Below are 18,580 nucleotides of genomic sequence, written 5' to 3'. Positions count from 1 at the left end.
CGCCAATCGAAATCTTTAACGTTAAGCATGAACACCTTAATATTCGAACAATTACTCCTACCATCACCAATTTTTGAGAATCAAATTCCATCGATCCGAGCGATTTTTAGAACTTACAATTAGAAAGTCCAATTTAAAACGTCAGATTTTAAGTTGAAACTTTGTCTGTTTCGGTCGTCTGCCATAAAAGACACAATAAATAGTAGCAATTCTGGTCATTATTTTCCAACTTGCGTAAGCCGAAAAGCTTCCGTAAAAACTAGCGTTGATAATGAACCTTAAAGAATTATCGGTTAAGGTAACGCTATCGTTAGCAAGGTTTTGTCCTTGTTTTATTTTATTTTCGTACCCTAATGGCATCGAAATAAGGCCTTTAATATCTTGTCTATCTTGTGCAGTAGAAAAGAAGACTTTAAGATGATATTATGTTTTCATGGATGGGTATAAAAAGACGTTAACCAACGAGATGAAAACTGAGTGACGTTATTCATTTCTTTCATCGAGTCCTTTCACAGGAATTGAACATTCACATGAGCTGAACAAATTGACCAGTTCCCAACTGTGTGGCTTCATAGCTCAGTTGGTAAAGCAGTGAATTGCACCGGCATCGCGTGGGTTCGAATCCCGTCAGATCCAACTGAGTCTTTTAGTCTAGAAGAGACAATTGCTTGAATAGTCCAGATAAATGAGGGGATCATATCTCTCTGTCTTCTATAGCCCGCACTTCAATTATGTACATTTCTTTCGCGAAAAAGGTAATTTTACTACGTGGCACTGGATAACAACAGATTTAACCATCAAAGGGTCATTTGGTCCTTAATGATGTATAAGACAATGAATGCACATGCCCCAGATTATCTTCGTCTTTTCACTCAGTATTACTCTAATTACAACCTGAGAAACTCTGAGGGAAAACTGGCTTCGTCAAAACCGAGAACTAATTATTTAAAGCGAAGCTTCTCCTATCATGGCGGGGCCACATTATGGAATAACTTGCCCAGTAGCTTAAAGAATGTTGGATCTGTTGATCAGTTTAAGCGAAACTTGAAGAAGGTATCCAGCATATCGGATTCCCACACGACAATCATGCAAAGCAATTGTATATAGTTTTCGTTTTTAACTTGTAAAGCTTAAACTGATGATTTTCCGTGTTTAAATAAAGCCTTACTACTACTACTACTCAGGCGACTAGTACTACTACTACTACTTCTGCAAAGCTGTAAGTCTTTGGAAATCCGTGTAAGCGTCATTCCCAATACAGGAATATTAATTGGTCCAAGCAAGGGAAGAGACAAAATCTGACAAGAGGTTTGGCACTGAACCCACTAGTATCCAATAAGATGTTTTTTCTCGTCGTGTCATTGCATAATTTGTGCACCACATGGGAGAGATTATTCTTTTTGGATCCTTGCTATGCTGTATTTTTTAAATCGCAAAAAAACAGAAGGATTACAAATTACATCTCTTTCATGAGTTGTTAAAATTCCGTCTTGCACGCACTTCCCCTGAGAGTCTGTTAAAAGAGACGGAGTTGAAAGATGGGAACCGGATGAGGTTTGCATCAGAAAAGACGATGACTAACTATCAGTGAATGAAAACTAGTTAACAAGGTTCCACACCAAAACACATGTTTTTTGAAAAGCGTGCTTGGATTTCTGATATTGCAAGATACGACGAGTGCACTGTCGAAATCCATTGAATTCTTTAGGTTGTACATTTCTACCGGGTGCCGTTTCCCGGTTTGGCCTTACAGTCACAACAACATTCAGATCTTTTTAGTTTCGAAATGAGCAGCTGATTGAGAGAAATCAAACCTAATTTTAACATTCTTTCGAAATCTTCGATTTTGAACGCGATAGGTCCAGTTTGTTACCATGACAACAGCAATTAAAATTATGTGTATGGCATGTATTCCGACATAATTATCTCCAGACAATTTCCCCCCAAAAAAACAATTTTTCTTGTTCGAACAAAAGAATAAGATTCCCCCAGGAGAGTTTACTCGTATGCGCGAGGTACCCACTTGATAGGAAACATTTGAGGCGTAACTTTTTCTTGGAATGAACGCCTCATTACACAGCCTTAGGATACGCGATAGAGTAATGAATGCAAGATTTTTAGCCACAATAATCTGAAAAATCTAGAGATTTAAAACTGCACACTTGTTAAATGTTTAAAAATATTCTACTTGTCTGTTATTGTTTCTAATGTTATTTGGATGGCAAATTGAGGCTTTTAAAGACCTCACCAACCGAGGATAAGTCGAACTGGGCTTTGAATAACCGGGGCTCGATACACACATATGCGCGCTCCCATTGGTCCATAATTGCGTCACATTTTGGGGTTATCAATTCTGCGCGAGTTGAAAATATAATTCCTCTGATAAACACCTGAGCAATTAAAAGAAAACAATAATTGTCTTCAGATTGGTCGAATAGTTGTCTTGGGGATTTTATTCGACAAAGAGTAGTTTCAGTTCGAGTCTTCCCTTGTTATATTAATAATAATAATGACTTGTTGTCGCCATGAGGTCCTTGCTTGGTTTTGAAGGCCACAGCTCTCGTTTGTTACTGCGTCCGGTGTCCGACATAAATATCCACCGGCTTTCACCAAGCCCGCTCCACTGATGGTGATGACACCAGGATATGGTACTCTGTTTGAAGCATTCTCAGTGATTTCTCGTTCACAAATGTAGAGTTTCTCCCCTTGTTACGTTCAGGGTTTCCACGGTAAGTTACTTGTAGTTTTCCTTTGTAATAACGGAATACAAGGCTGCTGTCCAAAATAATTTGCGTCTCACACATCCTGACTTATGGTCGCCTACTCCTTAGAGACTCGCAACTGAAATTCAGGCGACCTCTTCTAAATGTTTGACTTTAAATAAAGAAAGCCGAGGATTTTTGGATTAGAGAGAAGAAATACTGTCTTGTTCTAAGCTCTGGAGGTCGTTTACGTGAGTACGAGATATAAATCTATACTAACACCAAAATTTGGCTTGATAGACATTCACGCAATCCAAGAACGTTTAGAGAAATTCTTTCTATAATTAATTCAGTTTCTTGAGAATTTCAAACCTCCGTCTCAATGTGTTGCTTCAAACTTCAGAAAAGTCTCATTTTGAAAGCTAACTTTGAAAAGGAACATTGAAGGAGTGGCATTACTGAAACGATCCATGTTAGTGGCCGATCTCCGTACCCGGCGACACCACTGGTAAAAATTAAAAGCAAACGGGAAAATAAAGTATTCATAGACTTCTTAACAGCGTTTACAAGAATGTTAAATTGAAATGTTAATAGGACCCGCGTTCCTAAATTGACATACTTCCTGGACTCTGACTGCAAAGAATTCGTTATTTGCAAAACGCAATTTGGAATTACAGTTGGCCTGGCACAAAACATCGTCTAGCACTTTGGTATTCACGCAATTAAGATTGTCCTCAAATTGAATTAAGTTTTAGTTCGATTTGCAAAACAGAATTTTCTAAAAGCTTGAAATGTTTCCGACTACATTTAAAGTAGACACTTGTCAAAAAGAACTACGTGGAATCTCAGTGAGAAACTTTAGAACAAGTAAGAAAGCAATCAAGTGAAAGAGTTTCCAAGAATTTTATGGTCTGCTTCACCTGCGTCTAAACGATATTCCTTTTGGAACACTGTTATAATAATGTTACTGAAATTTACCTGATTTATAATTGGAACAGTATTTTATTCCTCTAAAACTTGTTCTTTTAAAGCCTGTGTTTTGAAGATTTCAATTCATGACGCCTTAATGCTTGCGCATGCGTGTATCAAACGACCCTTTTCCAAGAATCAACGCCTCATTGATTACTAACGAGTAAACGATGACGAATGGTAATTCCAAGCATTTTAGTCTCTTGTTCCTTACAGCGTAATTTCATTGCAGTTCGCAATCAAATTGTACGTGTCAAGATATAAAAAAAATTAGGAACGGTGAAACAGCATTACAGTTTGTTCCTTTGGAATCCATTGTAAAAGTTCAAATGTTGGAAGTTAAGTATGTTATAGCATGTTTTCCTGAAAAGGTCCTCGTTTTAATCGATTTACCATTACGTCTACGAAATCTAAATTGTACGAAACTGATCTTACTGCAAATGATTGTTTAAGCTATCTATACCATGGACACCAGGCTAAATTTAAAGAAAAACTTATTGAGTGACCAGGCAAGCGGATGTTCTGTTCCCTCCAATACACCCACAGTATTCTCCTTTCAACGAGCCTCGATAAAAACAAACAAGTACAGATTAAAACATCGTTTCCTTTACCAATTTCATTCAGCTGATTTAAGGTTTGCAATTTTATGCTTGGAAAAGTAATAGGAGGCTGAATTTGCTAAACAGATTGCTCTTTTTGAGTGTTGGCACAGTGTTTTGTTTTGTTTTGTTTTTTTTTTTTTTCTTTTTTTTATTAAAGGAGCACCCAGCCAATTTTCATAAGAAAAAGCCCATTCGAAGTGGTTGGAAAACGGCTTTTAACCTTCGTACTGATTCTTCAAGCTTTCTTCCGGCAGATAAAAGCTCTCTGATTTTCCACCCTCCTTTCCTTCACTTTTTATACAATATTTTAATTTAGAAAAGAATATTGTTCATAACCGAATTATACAAGGCGGAGGAAATAATGCATAATAAAAACGGCATGTTTTCAATAGAGGTGGCAGGTTGACCTCTGATGAAGAACATGTGTGTTACTCTTGACTTTGTGAGTCGAGAACTAAACAGTTATGTATTATTCCATTAATATCAAAGTAGTTTTTTCAGCCACATGATTATCATGACTGGCAACCTGTTAAAATCTGTGAAAACACATCTTGACAGATTAGCCGGCTGTTTTTGGTTTTATTCCCTTACTTTTTCATCAAGTTTAACTGCTTTCATTAAGATTTTCCTTGGTGAAGATTGTCCATTCAACATGTTAAATTTTCAGACAGTTTATAAAGGAGTAAAAATATTAATTCAGTGATCATTCGGTCTGAAAGTCATCACTTAGTTGGCCAGTCATTCTCAAGCTGTTTGTTAATTAGTAGGCCAGTCAGTCATCGCAGGAATCTATTGGTTGGTCCATAGCTTTGTTACGTAAGAAGACAGAAAGATCAGGTGGTTTGTAAATACTTTTGAGGTAGGTAGGTAGAGTGACTAGGTTGTATATACTTGCTAGGTTGTATATACTTGCCTCTTGGATTTGCTCGATTCCTTGACTGGCATAAAATTGACATCATTGGTAGTTTGGTTGGCCAGTCTTCATTGCTTTGGCTGATTGGTTGCTTACTAGCCCAAGTGACCTATTCTTTGGGATGGTTGGCTAGATTTGTTCGACCAAGGTATCTTCAACTTTAATGGCCTCTGAATGGATGATTCGTTTATAAGAAGGCGAGTTGATTGGTTGGGAATATGAAAGTAAACTGCTTTCTTCGACTTTCTTCTTGACTGATTGATTAATTGGTTGGTAATTTGGTTGGATTGATGATTGATTGTATTCTTTTGATTGCTCGAGTTAGCCAGTTCATTGATTTCTTGGGTTGGTTATTGGTTGAGTGCATTGATCGATTGCTTGATTGCTTGATTGACAAATTGCCGCTGATTGAATGGCTGAAAAGTAATGTGAGATGATTAGTCGAGTTTTTCGTTTAGGTTTACTTGCTGATGTATTGGTTAGTGGGTTGGTTAATCGGTGTTGTGTGCTGTTTGGTTGATCTGATTCAGTTGCTCTATTGATTTGCTTTGGTAATTGATCATTGCGCTGATTGCATGGTTTGGTTGGTGTCAAGTTGGCTGGCTCATTCATAATGGTAATAAAACTGAGTGGAGTCTAATTCGGAGTATGATTATAGACGGAATTGGACGACATGAAGTCCTGTAACCAATTAATCATAACCATTACTATTTCCGAGGAAACAACTGCATTCCTTTTTCACTGTCTAATGTTACCAATTCGTCCATTTTGAAAAATCCCCAGTTTGGTAGGGTAGGTTGTTGTTGCTATGGTTATTGTGATAAATTTTGTGATTGGTGGATTAAGCTGAGTGCACGTAATATGATTGGCTGATGTAACTGTCCGATTACAGGTGTCCGATTACAGCCAACTGTCCAATTTCACTGTCCCATTTCAACCCTTCACAATAATTAGTGAAACATAAAGTAGTTAATCCACCAATCAAATTTGAGAAAATTGTAATGGTTATGATTAATAAGGTAATTGGTTGAGCGATGCATTGATTGGCTGACGTCGAATGATTGATGGATTGATTGGTACATTCCTGGAATTGATTGTTTGATAGCTGAATGGATAGCTGGATGCATTGATGAATGAGATTGGATGGATGGATGGATGGATGGATGGATGAATGAATGGGATTGGAATGCTGGATCAATTGATGATGGATGGATACATTGATGGGGCTAACTGGATAGCCAGATGGATGGATTGATGGAGGAATTTATGATACTGAATAGATGGAAAGGGTGGATGCATGCATGAGTGAGTGGATGGATTTATTGATGAGCTGGATGAATGGATAGGACTTGATTGAAAGATGGATGGATGCTTGGATAGATGGATGGATAAAGTGAATGGCTGCCTGAATGACTGACTGACTGAATGACTGACTGACTGCCTGGCTTACTGACTGACTACTGATTGACTGACTGACTGACTGACTGACTGATTGATTGATTGATTGATTGATTGATTGATTTATTGATTGATTGTACATTGGCTGAGTTGGGTAAATGACTTACTTGCTATCTAAGAAGATTGATCTGTTAGATGAATTGCTTTGTTAAGATGTTAGAGTGACGCTTCAGTTCTTTCTCTCAGTGAATGGACATTTTTACATTTTTGTAGTTTCGTGCGCTAATCTCGCCTTTTGTTTGCCTCTTTGAATAACCGGAGATTGGCAAGATATTGTTCTTAGAACGACGTATGCCATTCCTTTGGGTCACGCTATCAGTTACCTCATCAATTCAGTTGTCCTCGAGAAGCGAGGAGGAAATCATACCCTACCCGATTGGCCTGTAAGTCACTCAGTTTTTGTTTCTTGACAAGTTACTTTAACTCCAAGGTGTTTAAAGAGCGTGGAAATTTTCATTCTGTAATTTTTTTTTGTCCATAAACAAGCATACCACCAGAGCGTTCTAACGTTTTTGCAAGGCAATCAAAAGCCATACGGGAAACGGTCCACTCCAGTAACAAGATCACAGGTACCATAAGGAGCTAGGGTTTTTTCGTTCGGACTACTCTTTAACAAGAAATAGACTGACGCAGAAACTATGACCAATGTTGCCTTTCACCATAATATCGATGTCTCGAAATTGTCTCGATCTTTTCCTGGTAGCTCGTTACGAAGAAAAGGAACAACAAAATGCATATCATGGGGAACTGAATAGAGAATCATCGTTGTTAATTTGGGTGCTGCGTTGGTTTAGATTTGCGCTAGTGTAAAAAAGCATGTCAAAGCCTCATGACATCAGATTAGCTGAGAGTTTTGAAATGCTGATTAACAACTGAGTGGAAAACACGCCAACGACAAAACTACCAGTTAAGCTTTCCCGAAGATCAAATCATTTGAGTAGTCCAAAAGATAGAGATGTCCTTGTCAAAAGTGATCTGTCAAATTTGGCTAGCAGTTGAACTTAAAAGAGACTGTTCTTGTGAAGGTGGAATGACGGAAGAAGCTCACTAATGCTTTCGTCCTCAGCAGAGATTTCAAATGGCTCAATACCGCAGAAATGGGCGTTTGATATCAATTGTGAGATTTCTGAGAAATTGTTTTGAGAATTTGGCCACCTAGATCTTTATTCTCTTACCGAGTAAAGGTGGAAATAGCTTCTGAGGGGGCATGTTTTTGCCAGACTGTAGCTACTTGTGCAATTACTTCACTTGGCCAGTTATGGCTCTCTGAAAACTCCCTATCAATACAGTAAGTAATATGATAAGTTATCACCAATAACGTTTGTAAGTTCCAACCTGCGAATTGAACTGCCCAGTTAGAATAAATGATTTGCTTAACTGTCAATTGAGACATCAAGCAGTACTCACCAGGTAAATAGATGATCCCTTAATTAGCCAAGTTCTCCCTTTGTAACCTCTCCTAGCATAGCGTCCTTGTGAATGTATTCTCGTTGTAATCACACTTCCATAGTTGGTAAATGCTGTTCGGGAATATGTACGATAGAAACACAAATAAAAAGTACCAGAAAATGTGTATTTCAGTCCGAAGGCAAAGAATTTCACCACTCCTAGATAAGTCGTCAACGAAAGAATACACCATTATAAGTGTATCACTGCAATTACGTTGGAAACAAATATCCTTCAGTTATTAGGCAGGGACAATACATGAGACGCCCAGAAATGGTGTAAACATTGACTTTTCGCTTAGCTGGTTTAGGTTCTCCGTTAAAAGGAATGTGGCTGACTGTAGTTCCCATGCCAAAGTGAAGATTGTTAACAACTTGCTTCAAACATTTTTTTGGATGCTATGTTTCCACCCACACAGGAATCAAGTATTCAGAATCAACTTGCATGATGCAGGGGAGTTAAACTTGCTGTCACTGGCCATTGAGACTTCCTTCGACGATGTGATCACAGATAATTTTGCATTCCATCGATACCGTAACGAGTGATACCTCGTAATCATGCAGAGTTTGCCTAATATTTTTTTATATCTCTGTCGCTTCACGGCATTTTGCAAATGTGTTCTTGAAATTAATTTTTTTGACGGATAAAAAGGCAAACAACCAAAAGTCAAATTCTCTTATTTCCTTGGAATAGCCAGGTACTGTGTCATCCATTATTGCCCCAAAATAAAACGGGTTTCCCGTTGTCTTTTTCAATAGATACTTCCAATATTCTCGGTCGTGGAGTTTTGAGTTCGCTGCTACTGAATTTCGATTCTTTCTGGATTCTTCTTTTGAGAAATAAAATGCATTTCTGTTGTGTTTATTATCACGGAAAAAAATTTAGTTAGGTTACCTTACCTTTAAAATTACGGTAGCTTTAATTCACGAAAAAAGCTTACAATACTGCTAATTCGAATTTTACTTCTTCAGACAAATTTAAACTTAAAATTTTTCGCTTTTGCTAAAAATTGCGTAAATAAAATCGTACGGTGGGAATGAGTTAGTGTAGTTCTTTTTTCTGGGACAAAAATTAAATTTCTGTTCTCTGTGGTTGAATCGAATGCAATTGATTTTCTTGGTGAGTACATTTTTCATTCTCTCAAAAATTTTGAAATTTTAATTTCTTGAAAGAAGTTGGTTGTTTGCTCGTCAAGGGCTCGCGAAACTGGCATCTGTGGTCCTAGTTAACTGGGGGTGGTCATATCATTGTCAGACTCGGACCTATTTTCTTCCCATATTTCCTAGTCTAGGTTAATGCTGAGGTAATGTTTGCTGGACGATTTCCTTCTGAAAAAATCTTTCCTAAATGAGATTTTCTTTTTTCTTTCAGTAGTTTAATTTACACTCCACTGGTTATTAAATTTGTTGAAAACTTCAATTAACGAACTCCCCCATACTATCAAATCTCCTGAACCAATCAACTGTATCAGTCGTTATGCTTCGTTTCTTAAAAAATCGTTTCACCCAAAAGTGTTCAAATTTCGCTTATCCTTTGTCGGTGTATTAAATTAATAGGAACCGAACGCTGGCTTGAAGTATCTGACTTCGGCTGCTCCCGTTAAACCAATCTGTAATCTACGACAGAACAACTCTGTTTTTCTCGGTGCTAATTCTTCTAGATGACTGCACAGCATTTTGATTTATTGAAAGACTGAGAGAAACCTCAAAAGTATCACTCATTAAAAAAATATATGCATTTAATTTTCCAAAAACTGAATCTGTTCGAGATATATAACGAAGGGGTGATTTAGCAAATGAAGATACGCAATGAAATATGTAGCTAGAGGGAAGTAATGATGACATAAAATCAAGATGACAATAAATGTCTTCGGCGGTGGTGAGTATTTTATTTACTTCTTTATTTATTTATTTATTTTTATTTAGATGTAGTTTGAAACTGAATCTCAACTCATTTTGTCACAGATGAGCTTGGGACGAGCAGTGCATGAAAGCGAGACTGTGTAAACAAATCTGGTTGCCTCGGTGATTCAAGATGGCGGTAAAAAACGGTGCATACAGTCTGGATGAGAAACGCCAAGCTGTGGCCTATTTTACCAATAATGAAGTGCCAAAACAAATTGAGCAGCTTCTTAATAAGATGTTTAAGGAAAAACCAAGTGATATATTTGGATACATGGTAGGTAATATGATTTGCCGTACTTCTCATTACGCCGAACGTGATCGATAGAGTGACTTGAAGTGTTACCTTAATACCGGCTTGTATCTGTAGTAATCTCCTATATTTGTAAGCTGAGAAAACTCTTTACGTATTATTGCCTAGTCAACTTTTGGGGCTCCTGCAACAGTGTAGTGAATTACTAGCTACATTTTACTTGCTCGATTGTTTAAAATGTTGATCAAACTTGTGCAATGTTTGCACTCCTTTTAGGTGAATGTGGTGTTTTAAGGGTGTGCATCTTTCTTTTGTCTTTCTTGCCTCCGCGAGGTTATTACTTCAGGGGGTAGTTACTGTAGATATTGTACGCACTTGGTACATTGAAATACTCATTGAAAACTCATTAATAATTCATGAGTGAAATGGCCTATCACGTCACAAATAAAAACTCACGTCCATGAGTTTTAAAAACTGATAAAACACTCCTCGTTGTAATTTTTTATGTAAAGCACATTAATAAGGCATTGCTTGTTTCTTCTTGTTTTTCTCGTAATGTTAATCTTCTCCTACCACAATTTGAACCTTCGTTCGGACTCCAGGGACAAGCTTTAGCTGTTCTTTCAATGTTTTTGAAGGCATTCAATAAACTCACAGGTTGTGTTTTATCAAGTCTAAAACCACTCAGCTTCACCTCAATCATAGTTTAAAACTCAATAAAACACTCCTGCTTTAAACAGTACATTTAAAAGTTTATGTTGCATCTCCTTGCCCTTAAATTATGGCAGAAATCCTAGCCGCCCATTTGTTGTTAGCACTCTCTGAAAAAAATATTTTGAAAGAGTTTTCAAAAGGTTAAAATTTTTTCAGCTTCTGTGGTGGAAAATACCCAAACTCCTAGTTTCAGAAACTTTTGGGGATGGTATAGATAAAAAATGGAATGTTCCAAAAAGTTTTTACACTTTGCTATTTGTTGTGATATTTTATTATCAATAATTGTTATAAATATGAGTAATTATGATGCAAATGACAGTCCCTAATTTGGTATATGTAACTGTGCAAATTATAAGTGTGCCAATTTTGTTGTTAGGCAGAGTACTTTGGAAATCATTCAAAGACACCCACTATATGCAAGGTATTTTTGATAAGGAAGAATACGAATACAATACACTTTGAGATAAGAGTACAGATTGTACAGCATATTGCATTGGATATGTTGTACAGGGTAGAGGATGACACCCGAACCTAGTTCAATCGTGCAGTTCCCACATTAGTCTCCTGCTTCTCAGGGGTGAAGAATCTGAATGTCATAATCCCTTCTGCGTAGAGAATGTTAATGCAATTTCATGTGCTTCTTAAGAAACTGTAGTGCTGTGACGGGCAAGTGAAACACATCGCCATAAAGAAATTTCAAAGCTGACATTTGGAGTGTTAGCACTTCATCAATTCGCTCAGTCTGTAACAAAGGGCTAATGTTGGAAATGCCAGCTTTCAAATTTCTTTATTGTGATTAATTTACAATTTTTTTAATTGATGTTAGAAAGAGAAAAAACGGCTTTAAGGTAATTCCTTAGTATTGCATTGCGCATCCCTACTGCGCACGATTTTCGCGTCATTAGCGCACGCACATGAGCATGTGCGCATACAAAACGTAAGAAATTTGGATCAAACTAAACCCAATAGCGAAATAAATGCTCCTTTTCTCTCAAACGAGCAGGGTGACCCCCGATTTTTTTTTCAGGTATTTGCTAGGAACAGTCTAATAAAGAACATATTTGAAGAAGAAAAAAAGTTTGATACTAGAACATGATTTTTTTTTGGAAAACAGTTCCGTACTGGGTGTATTTTACCCAAGGCGAGGACTTCAAACTAACCACGGAACTGTCCCAAAAAGTGCACTATTCCCACAACCAGGGAATCAAAGTCGGCGTAAATGAAGCATTACTGCTTATGTAAATAAAAGAAGCTTTATTTTCAAAATAAAATTTTGTGTCTTTGAAGTAACCAAGACTTAATTCTGTATGAAGGTGATTCGAATTTTTAACGCGAAAACAGTAAAAATACCCCATTTTACGAGCCTGCTGACGCGTAAACAAGCACGGTGACCCCATTTTTTTATTGCATTTTTAAATGTTCATATCATGAATGTTAATTATGCCAAGTTTCCAAAAAAGTTTGATGGTAGAAGAATTTCAAGGGAATTACCTTAACTCTGTTTGTTTCCCTTATGTATTTCATGACAGAGAATGCTTCTTATATCTTATTTTTTTGCAGTCTTTTGGCCTTGAAGGTTCATCAGGTGCTGCCAAATAAAATCATTTCATTAAAGTATTCCTTATTCCTGATTGAGTTACTTTTTGACAGCATAGTGTTCATTGTGGCTTGAGAGACATGAATTATCAGTATGTGAAAATTAGTCCTGTCACTGTCATCCTCGGAACAGTTTTGTTTATTAATAATGAAACATGTGTCTACTGTGATACATACACGTAATCATTATTGTTTTTAGGTTTCAGCATCAGAAATTCTTGGTAGCCGAGGATTTCCAAGTTTTGAAGTCAACTTTCATTGCACTGTCAATGGAGTATCCAAGGTAGTTATTTTTTCTTCTAAGGGGAAAATGTATCTTCATTGTCCAAGACTGACAAGACAGTGCTTGACTCTCAAAATTAGTTTTTTTCCTTGGGTCTGTTTTTCATTTGGCATCACAAGGGCTTTGCAGAGCAGAAATTAGATTTGAAAACGAGAGCAAAAAGTAGTTTGTGTCATCAAATCAAGTACCCAGACATGGGTACCTCCTACCTGCTTGGTCATTGGTCAAACAAGAGCCAGTATTGCTCTCCAAATAAAGTTACTGATGGTGTTGATTATGAGGATGACAGTGATGATGATGATGATGACGACAATATAAATTGTGAAGTAGCCTCCCACGCAGACGTTCTTGGGGCTTTGTCACACGTTCCTCCCCCACGAACATCTTCTGAAATAAAAAACCACTTCCATTCAACAGTTGTTTGCCCTCTATTTAAAAAAAAACCAATCAGCATCAACTAATTGTGTTGTGCATAGCCAATCACATGCTGCAAAAGAATGCCATACAAGACACAGAGTTTCCCCAAAACTGGAAAACGGCCTCAGATTGGTCTGTAATCCACGAACTGAAGTGGTTTTTCATTTCAGCCAATTTTAGTGGGGGGGGGGGGGGGGGGGGGGGGGGGGGGAGGAGTGTTGAACCCCTATGAACGTTTGCGTGAGAGGCTAATTGTGAAGAAATGTATTCTTTTTTTCAATGATGACTCCTGGATGCCCGGACAAAATCAGAGCGCCCCTTTGCGGGACTTGAACCTACAAGTTCTAACTACTAATTTGGGTGCTCTACCACTAAGCTGCAGGAGCTTCATTGGTGGTTGGTCATCGACTATGTTCATGTGACCATTGCTTCACTTTACTGCTAGGAATGAAATTGTCTTAATAGTGCATTCTCGCAGTTATATTGAAGGGGATGGTGAAATGTTAACCCCAGAAAATGAATTTTAAAAGATTTTTGTTTTCCATTGGTGACTCAGTGTGATTACCGGTAATAGCCCTTTTCATGGTTAGTTTTTCTCATTTGCATTACAATACAATCTAGCATGTATGTGAGACAATTTCAGGCTATTTTGTAGTTTTAACCCGAAAGTGCCTCGCATCCACGTTAGATTACATTGTAATGCAAATGAGAAAAACTAACCGTGAAAATGGCTATTGTTTATTAACCTATTCACCCCTGACATGGCTGGCTCCCACTGACGAGTAAAATCCACTCGCATTAGACACAGTAAATTCTTTAGTGTCACTCTCAGGAGGAAAAGAGTTTATCAATTAAACTAAGATATAGGATTCATTTTGCAGCATGTAGCGAGTATTGTCTCCCCAGTGGATTCCAGTCCGCCTATAGAGTCACCGCCTGCGAAGGTCAAAACTCCAGATTTGAAATTAAAGACACCAGATCAACTGAGACAACAAAAAGGTGCAGATGCCACAGTCAACAGCAGTGCCGGAGAGTCAGATGGTGCGGCTAAAAGACTTGATATTGATGAGGTTATTCAAAGAATTGATACCACCATAGCACCCCTTATAATGGGGTTTGATGCCACAAATCAAAAGGCTGCTGATGAGACTTTACAGTAAGGACATCATTTTGTCAGATTTTAAACTTCAAAAGTGAACTAAGGTAAACTAAATGGGTGGGAATGTAGTCTCATGATTGGGACAAATAAGTACCCCACTGCACTGCAGGTTTTCTAGTCTTGCTTTTTTTCAGGGATCTCTGAACAGACAATGTGTCCCGCGGATGTGTGGACTCTGCAATGTCGTATGCCTCAAATTTTCCAACTCTATTTTCAAGAGCAATGGGTAGAGCATCCTACTGGAGGTCATAGGTTTGAATCCTACCTAGGCCTAGGATTGTCCAGTTGTCCTTTCACTGGAAGCCAAGCAGTCAACCTATCATATTTCCCAAGGCCACACATTACACCTTGAAACATCTATAGTTGCATTTGACATTTTTGAGGTGCACTAAGCTCGTGAGATTGAAGAGCCCGCAGACCAGCAGCAGTCTAACAGGCTGAAACCCTCTCAAAAATAAAGGGAAAAGAACTGTAGTCAGTTTCTTCGATCCTGAGCTTTAAGAACTTCATGAGGAATATAGACTTACTTAGAGCCTCTTCAGTCAACCAGGCAATGCAAATCGTTGAGTTTCCATTTAAAACTCATGAACAATAGATGAGCTTGTGAGCTGGTCCTTACATGTTGGTTGAGATGGGAAGAAATCTATCGAAGAGGAAGGAGGTATCAATGGTAACCCTGCAAGCGATCAGGCAATCAGTGGCATTGTCACACTGAAGCAATCAGTGGAGTACTTACCAACCAGATACTTACCAAGAAGGGAGGAAGTGCGTGGAAAGCATAATTCGCAAGCAAAAATGGCTGTGCAGACAGGCCAGCCAGCAAGCAAAAGCAAATTCCACTGCAAGGATTCCAGGGCCACCCTCTAACCAGTCCAGGAAGGGGCGACTGAGTAGGATTGTCTCAAGTTTAACTTTGCCTAAAGTTTTACATTTTAAAATTTTAAAACTTGTCAACAATAGATGAGCTTCGGAGCTGATTCCTTACAGGTTGGTGGAGCCCGGGAAGAAGTCTGTTGAGGTAGAAAGAGGCATCCATGACAACCTGGCAAGCGGCCACCAAACCTAACTGCCTCCAGGTAACTGACCCCCAGGTAAGTGACAACTCCAACAACTTCAACCACGAGGGCACCAAGCTCAGATGAACAGGGTTTGATGAAGGTCAGGCCACCTAGTAAAACTTAACCAAAGCTGTGACTGAAAAAGTTTCCTGTGATGCCAGCACAAAGAAGTATCTGCCAGAGACCAGTCTGAAGGAGAAACAGAGGACCAGCAGGGGCACCACTCTATGCAAGATATGCAAACATTGCCTGAAGTGCACACAAAGGGGGTCACGTGCGACCAATGTGGATGAAGCACCCTGCATGGAAGGAGTTAGGGTTAGGATTAGAGTGAGGTGGAAGCTATCCAAAACATACAGTGATCAAAAGAAGTGAGATGCAACAACTGGTGGATGACCGGCATAATAATGAGGTTAGTAGGAGGAAGGAGAGAGGCGGCCCGGAAGCCTTGATACCTTTCAAGACTTTTTGGAGATGGAGAAAATTGAGCGAAGGGTCAGGAAAATCCTGTGACATGTGGAGAGAACGAACCGCCAGTAGATAAAGTTGATTGAAGAATGCTGAATAGAGTCAACAACAGAAGACACAAACAGACAAAGGGTCCACTCGTTGGCAGGGCAAGAGGAGCCTTGGGATGAGGTTTACCAGCTAGACAACAAACTTCATGATGGCGTTTCTGACCAGAGCTGTAAGACCTGTGGGTAGATTCAGCTACTGCTAAGCCATGGGCAAGGAAGAAATGAAACCTTTCTTGTAACGATGAAGATTTTTTCTGTCCAGGAGAAGCTGAGGAACTGGGCAAGGGGCTGCTTGAGCCTTTGAGACCAGATGCTGGAAGTCCTGTCATGGGAAACGAGAAGTGGCGTCAGCCACAGAGATTTCAAATGCCTGGAACATAGGCAGTAGAAAAGGAAAAAATTCTATCAAGCGGCGCATGAGAGAAAATCAGGGAGAAGATGCATCACAACAGGAACCTTACATGTTCTACATGTCAGAATGAACACAACTGCCAGATTGTCGAAGCCAAAAAGCGTGTGCATCTTGGAACAGAATGAATCCCACAGGTGGGCAGTAATAACTACTGGAGAGAGCTTCTTCTTGGCAACTGACTTGAAGGCTTGGAAAGAAGCTCGTGAGCCATAAAACCACAGGCTGCAGAAGTGGGCACCAAAGCCAAGGGCACCATGGCATCAGAGGAGATTTCAAGATCAGCAATGCAGACTGCCAGGAAATAGCGAAAATCCCATACCGTTCCAGGAAGACGGAAAATGCTGCCAACAATCAAGGTCCAAACGGAATTCCCTGTTGAGGCAGATTGGTTGGTTTTTGTGGCAGAAGCAGCGCAATAAGTCAGTCATACAGTGGAGGGAGGTTCGCCCGGTCACCACCACCTTGACTGCATGGTGCAAATGACCAACGAGTGACTCCAGTTTACGCCAGTGGCATGTGAGCCTGGACTGAACCATGTCCTTAAGAGCAAGCAACTTGCATTGTGTATTACTAGGGAAACGTGCTATGTGGTCGACAGAGTCCACCTCAATACCTAAGACAGTCAGTTTGGACCTATGCACTTGTGAGGTGCAGGGGAATGCCTATCTGATGACAAACTGCCTTGGCAATCTGCAAATTGTGAGCGCACTGAGAAGAGTGAGGGGGGCCTGCCGTGATAGAATCATCTAGGTAATGTAACGTGGTGCACATGGAGCAAGATCCACTCGACCATGTCAGCGACCAAACTGAAATTAAAGGAGGCAGAACGAAGGCCAAAGGGAAGAGCGAAGTCAGCATAAAACTCATCCTGCCATTTCATGCCAACCAGGAAATGATCATTGGAGCAATATTACAGTATGCGGCTTCAACCCCGGGGCCACGAGCAGCGACCATGCTCAAAATGTGATTGACTGTAATAATTATACTGCAATGTAAAGGTCTGGGGATCAACACCATAGTTGACACTATCACCCCAAGGGGAAGACAAATCAACGATGATGCGCCACTTGCCAGACTGCTCTCTCGTTGGGATAACACCAAAACTGTTAATATGAAGATGAGGTTGAGGGGGAGAAGGAAATGGGCCTGCCACCCTGCCAAGCGAAACCTCGTGAGCCAAGTATTCATCAACTGAGGGAAGCAGAAGGCTTATTCTCTTTGGTGGATCTGAGCCTGGAAGAAGACTGGAACCCTAGCTTAAAGCCTTCCGGCATGCCCTGAATCACGTAAACATGTCCCTGATCTGGATGGCTGGCTAATTGTCTTTGAAATTCAGCTGCGTTCAGGGGGCTCACAGATGAAACAGGAGGGAATGCACAAAAGCTGCAGGAAGAAAACAAAGGAAGAAATAAAAGACTGAATGAGTAAGGGGATGGGGAGTGGAGCAGATCAAAACAGACAAAAACAAAATTCTTCTCCTGTTTGAAGAATCCCGGACTAACGGCGAGGGCTGTTGAAGGGGTAACCCAGGAGACTAGGTGATGAAAGGCTACAATGTAGCTCTGGAGGGCATGAAACCTAAGCTAGAACTAATGGAAATAAATGGGGTTGAATCAGAAAGGTGCGGAGTCGTTAATGTTGAAGCAAATGAAGGAACAACATACGCGGCCCTACCTGGAATTGAAGGAGTAAACAAGGTGACAGAAGACGAAGGAACTCCAGATCCAGAGGCAAGAAACATCGCTCTATGAGAGCCAAAGTCCACCTGACAGAAAGAAAAGGCTCCAGATGGCAAAGGAACAAAATGAGTGAAGATGTCATCAACAGCACGGACCCTGGCAAAAAAGGACAAGAAGACACCACAGAAGGTTCAGCTGCATCCAAAGTAGATTTCACAGTGTTGACGAATGCAGCCAGAAGGGCAGGATCTGGCACGGTGGGCGAGGACAGTGGAGGCTCTGCCGAGGCGCTTGTTGGCACGAGCAAAGGTTCTGCGGACGAGTGAGAAACCACACCAATGCCAGACAGAACAGAAACGAATGTTGAATCCAAATTGCTAATGACGATGGCCACTGGAACGGCTGCTATTGGTCTGGCGAGAGAAGTCAGGAAAATGGCCCTGCAAGAGGCCAGCAAGCAAGAGAAAGCAAATGCAACCATGAGGAGCTCGTGCAAAGAC

General features: G+C 39.7%; 1 protein-coding gene across 1 annotated transcript in view; it reads left to right on the top strand.

The window, feature by feature from the left end:
• The first annotated feature begins 2,396 nt into the window (after positions 1 to 2,396).
• LOC138043649 (enolase 4-like) overlaps positions 2,397 to 18,580 on the top strand; it is a 59,355-nt gene continuing 43,171 nt past the window's right edge. Inside the window, exons 1-5 of the mRNA XM_068890020.1 lie at positions 2,397 to 2,729; positions 10,055 to 10,268; positions 11,335 to 11,379; positions 12,754 to 12,837; positions 14,136 to 14,410. Coding sequence (XP_068746121.1) covers positions 10,125 to 10,268; positions 11,335 to 11,379; positions 12,754 to 12,837; positions 14,136 to 14,410 — 548 coding nt within the window. The 5' untranslated portion in view covers positions 2,397 to 2,729; positions 10,055 to 10,124. The remainder of the gene's footprint in view (positions 2,730 to 10,054; positions 10,269 to 11,334; positions 11,380 to 12,753; positions 12,838 to 14,135; positions 14,411 to 18,580) is intronic.

Source organism: Montipora capricornis, chromosome 3 (genome assembly GCF_036669925.1).
Source record: "Montipora capricornis isolate CH-2021 chromosome 3, ASM3666992v2, whole genome shotgun sequence".
Taxonomy (NCBI): domain Eukaryota; kingdom Metazoa; phylum Cnidaria; class Anthozoa; order Scleractinia; family Acroporidae; genus Montipora; species Montipora capricornis.
The sequence above is the reverse complement of the archived record's forward strand: the minus strand, read 5'-3'. Positions and strand labels throughout refer to the sequence as shown.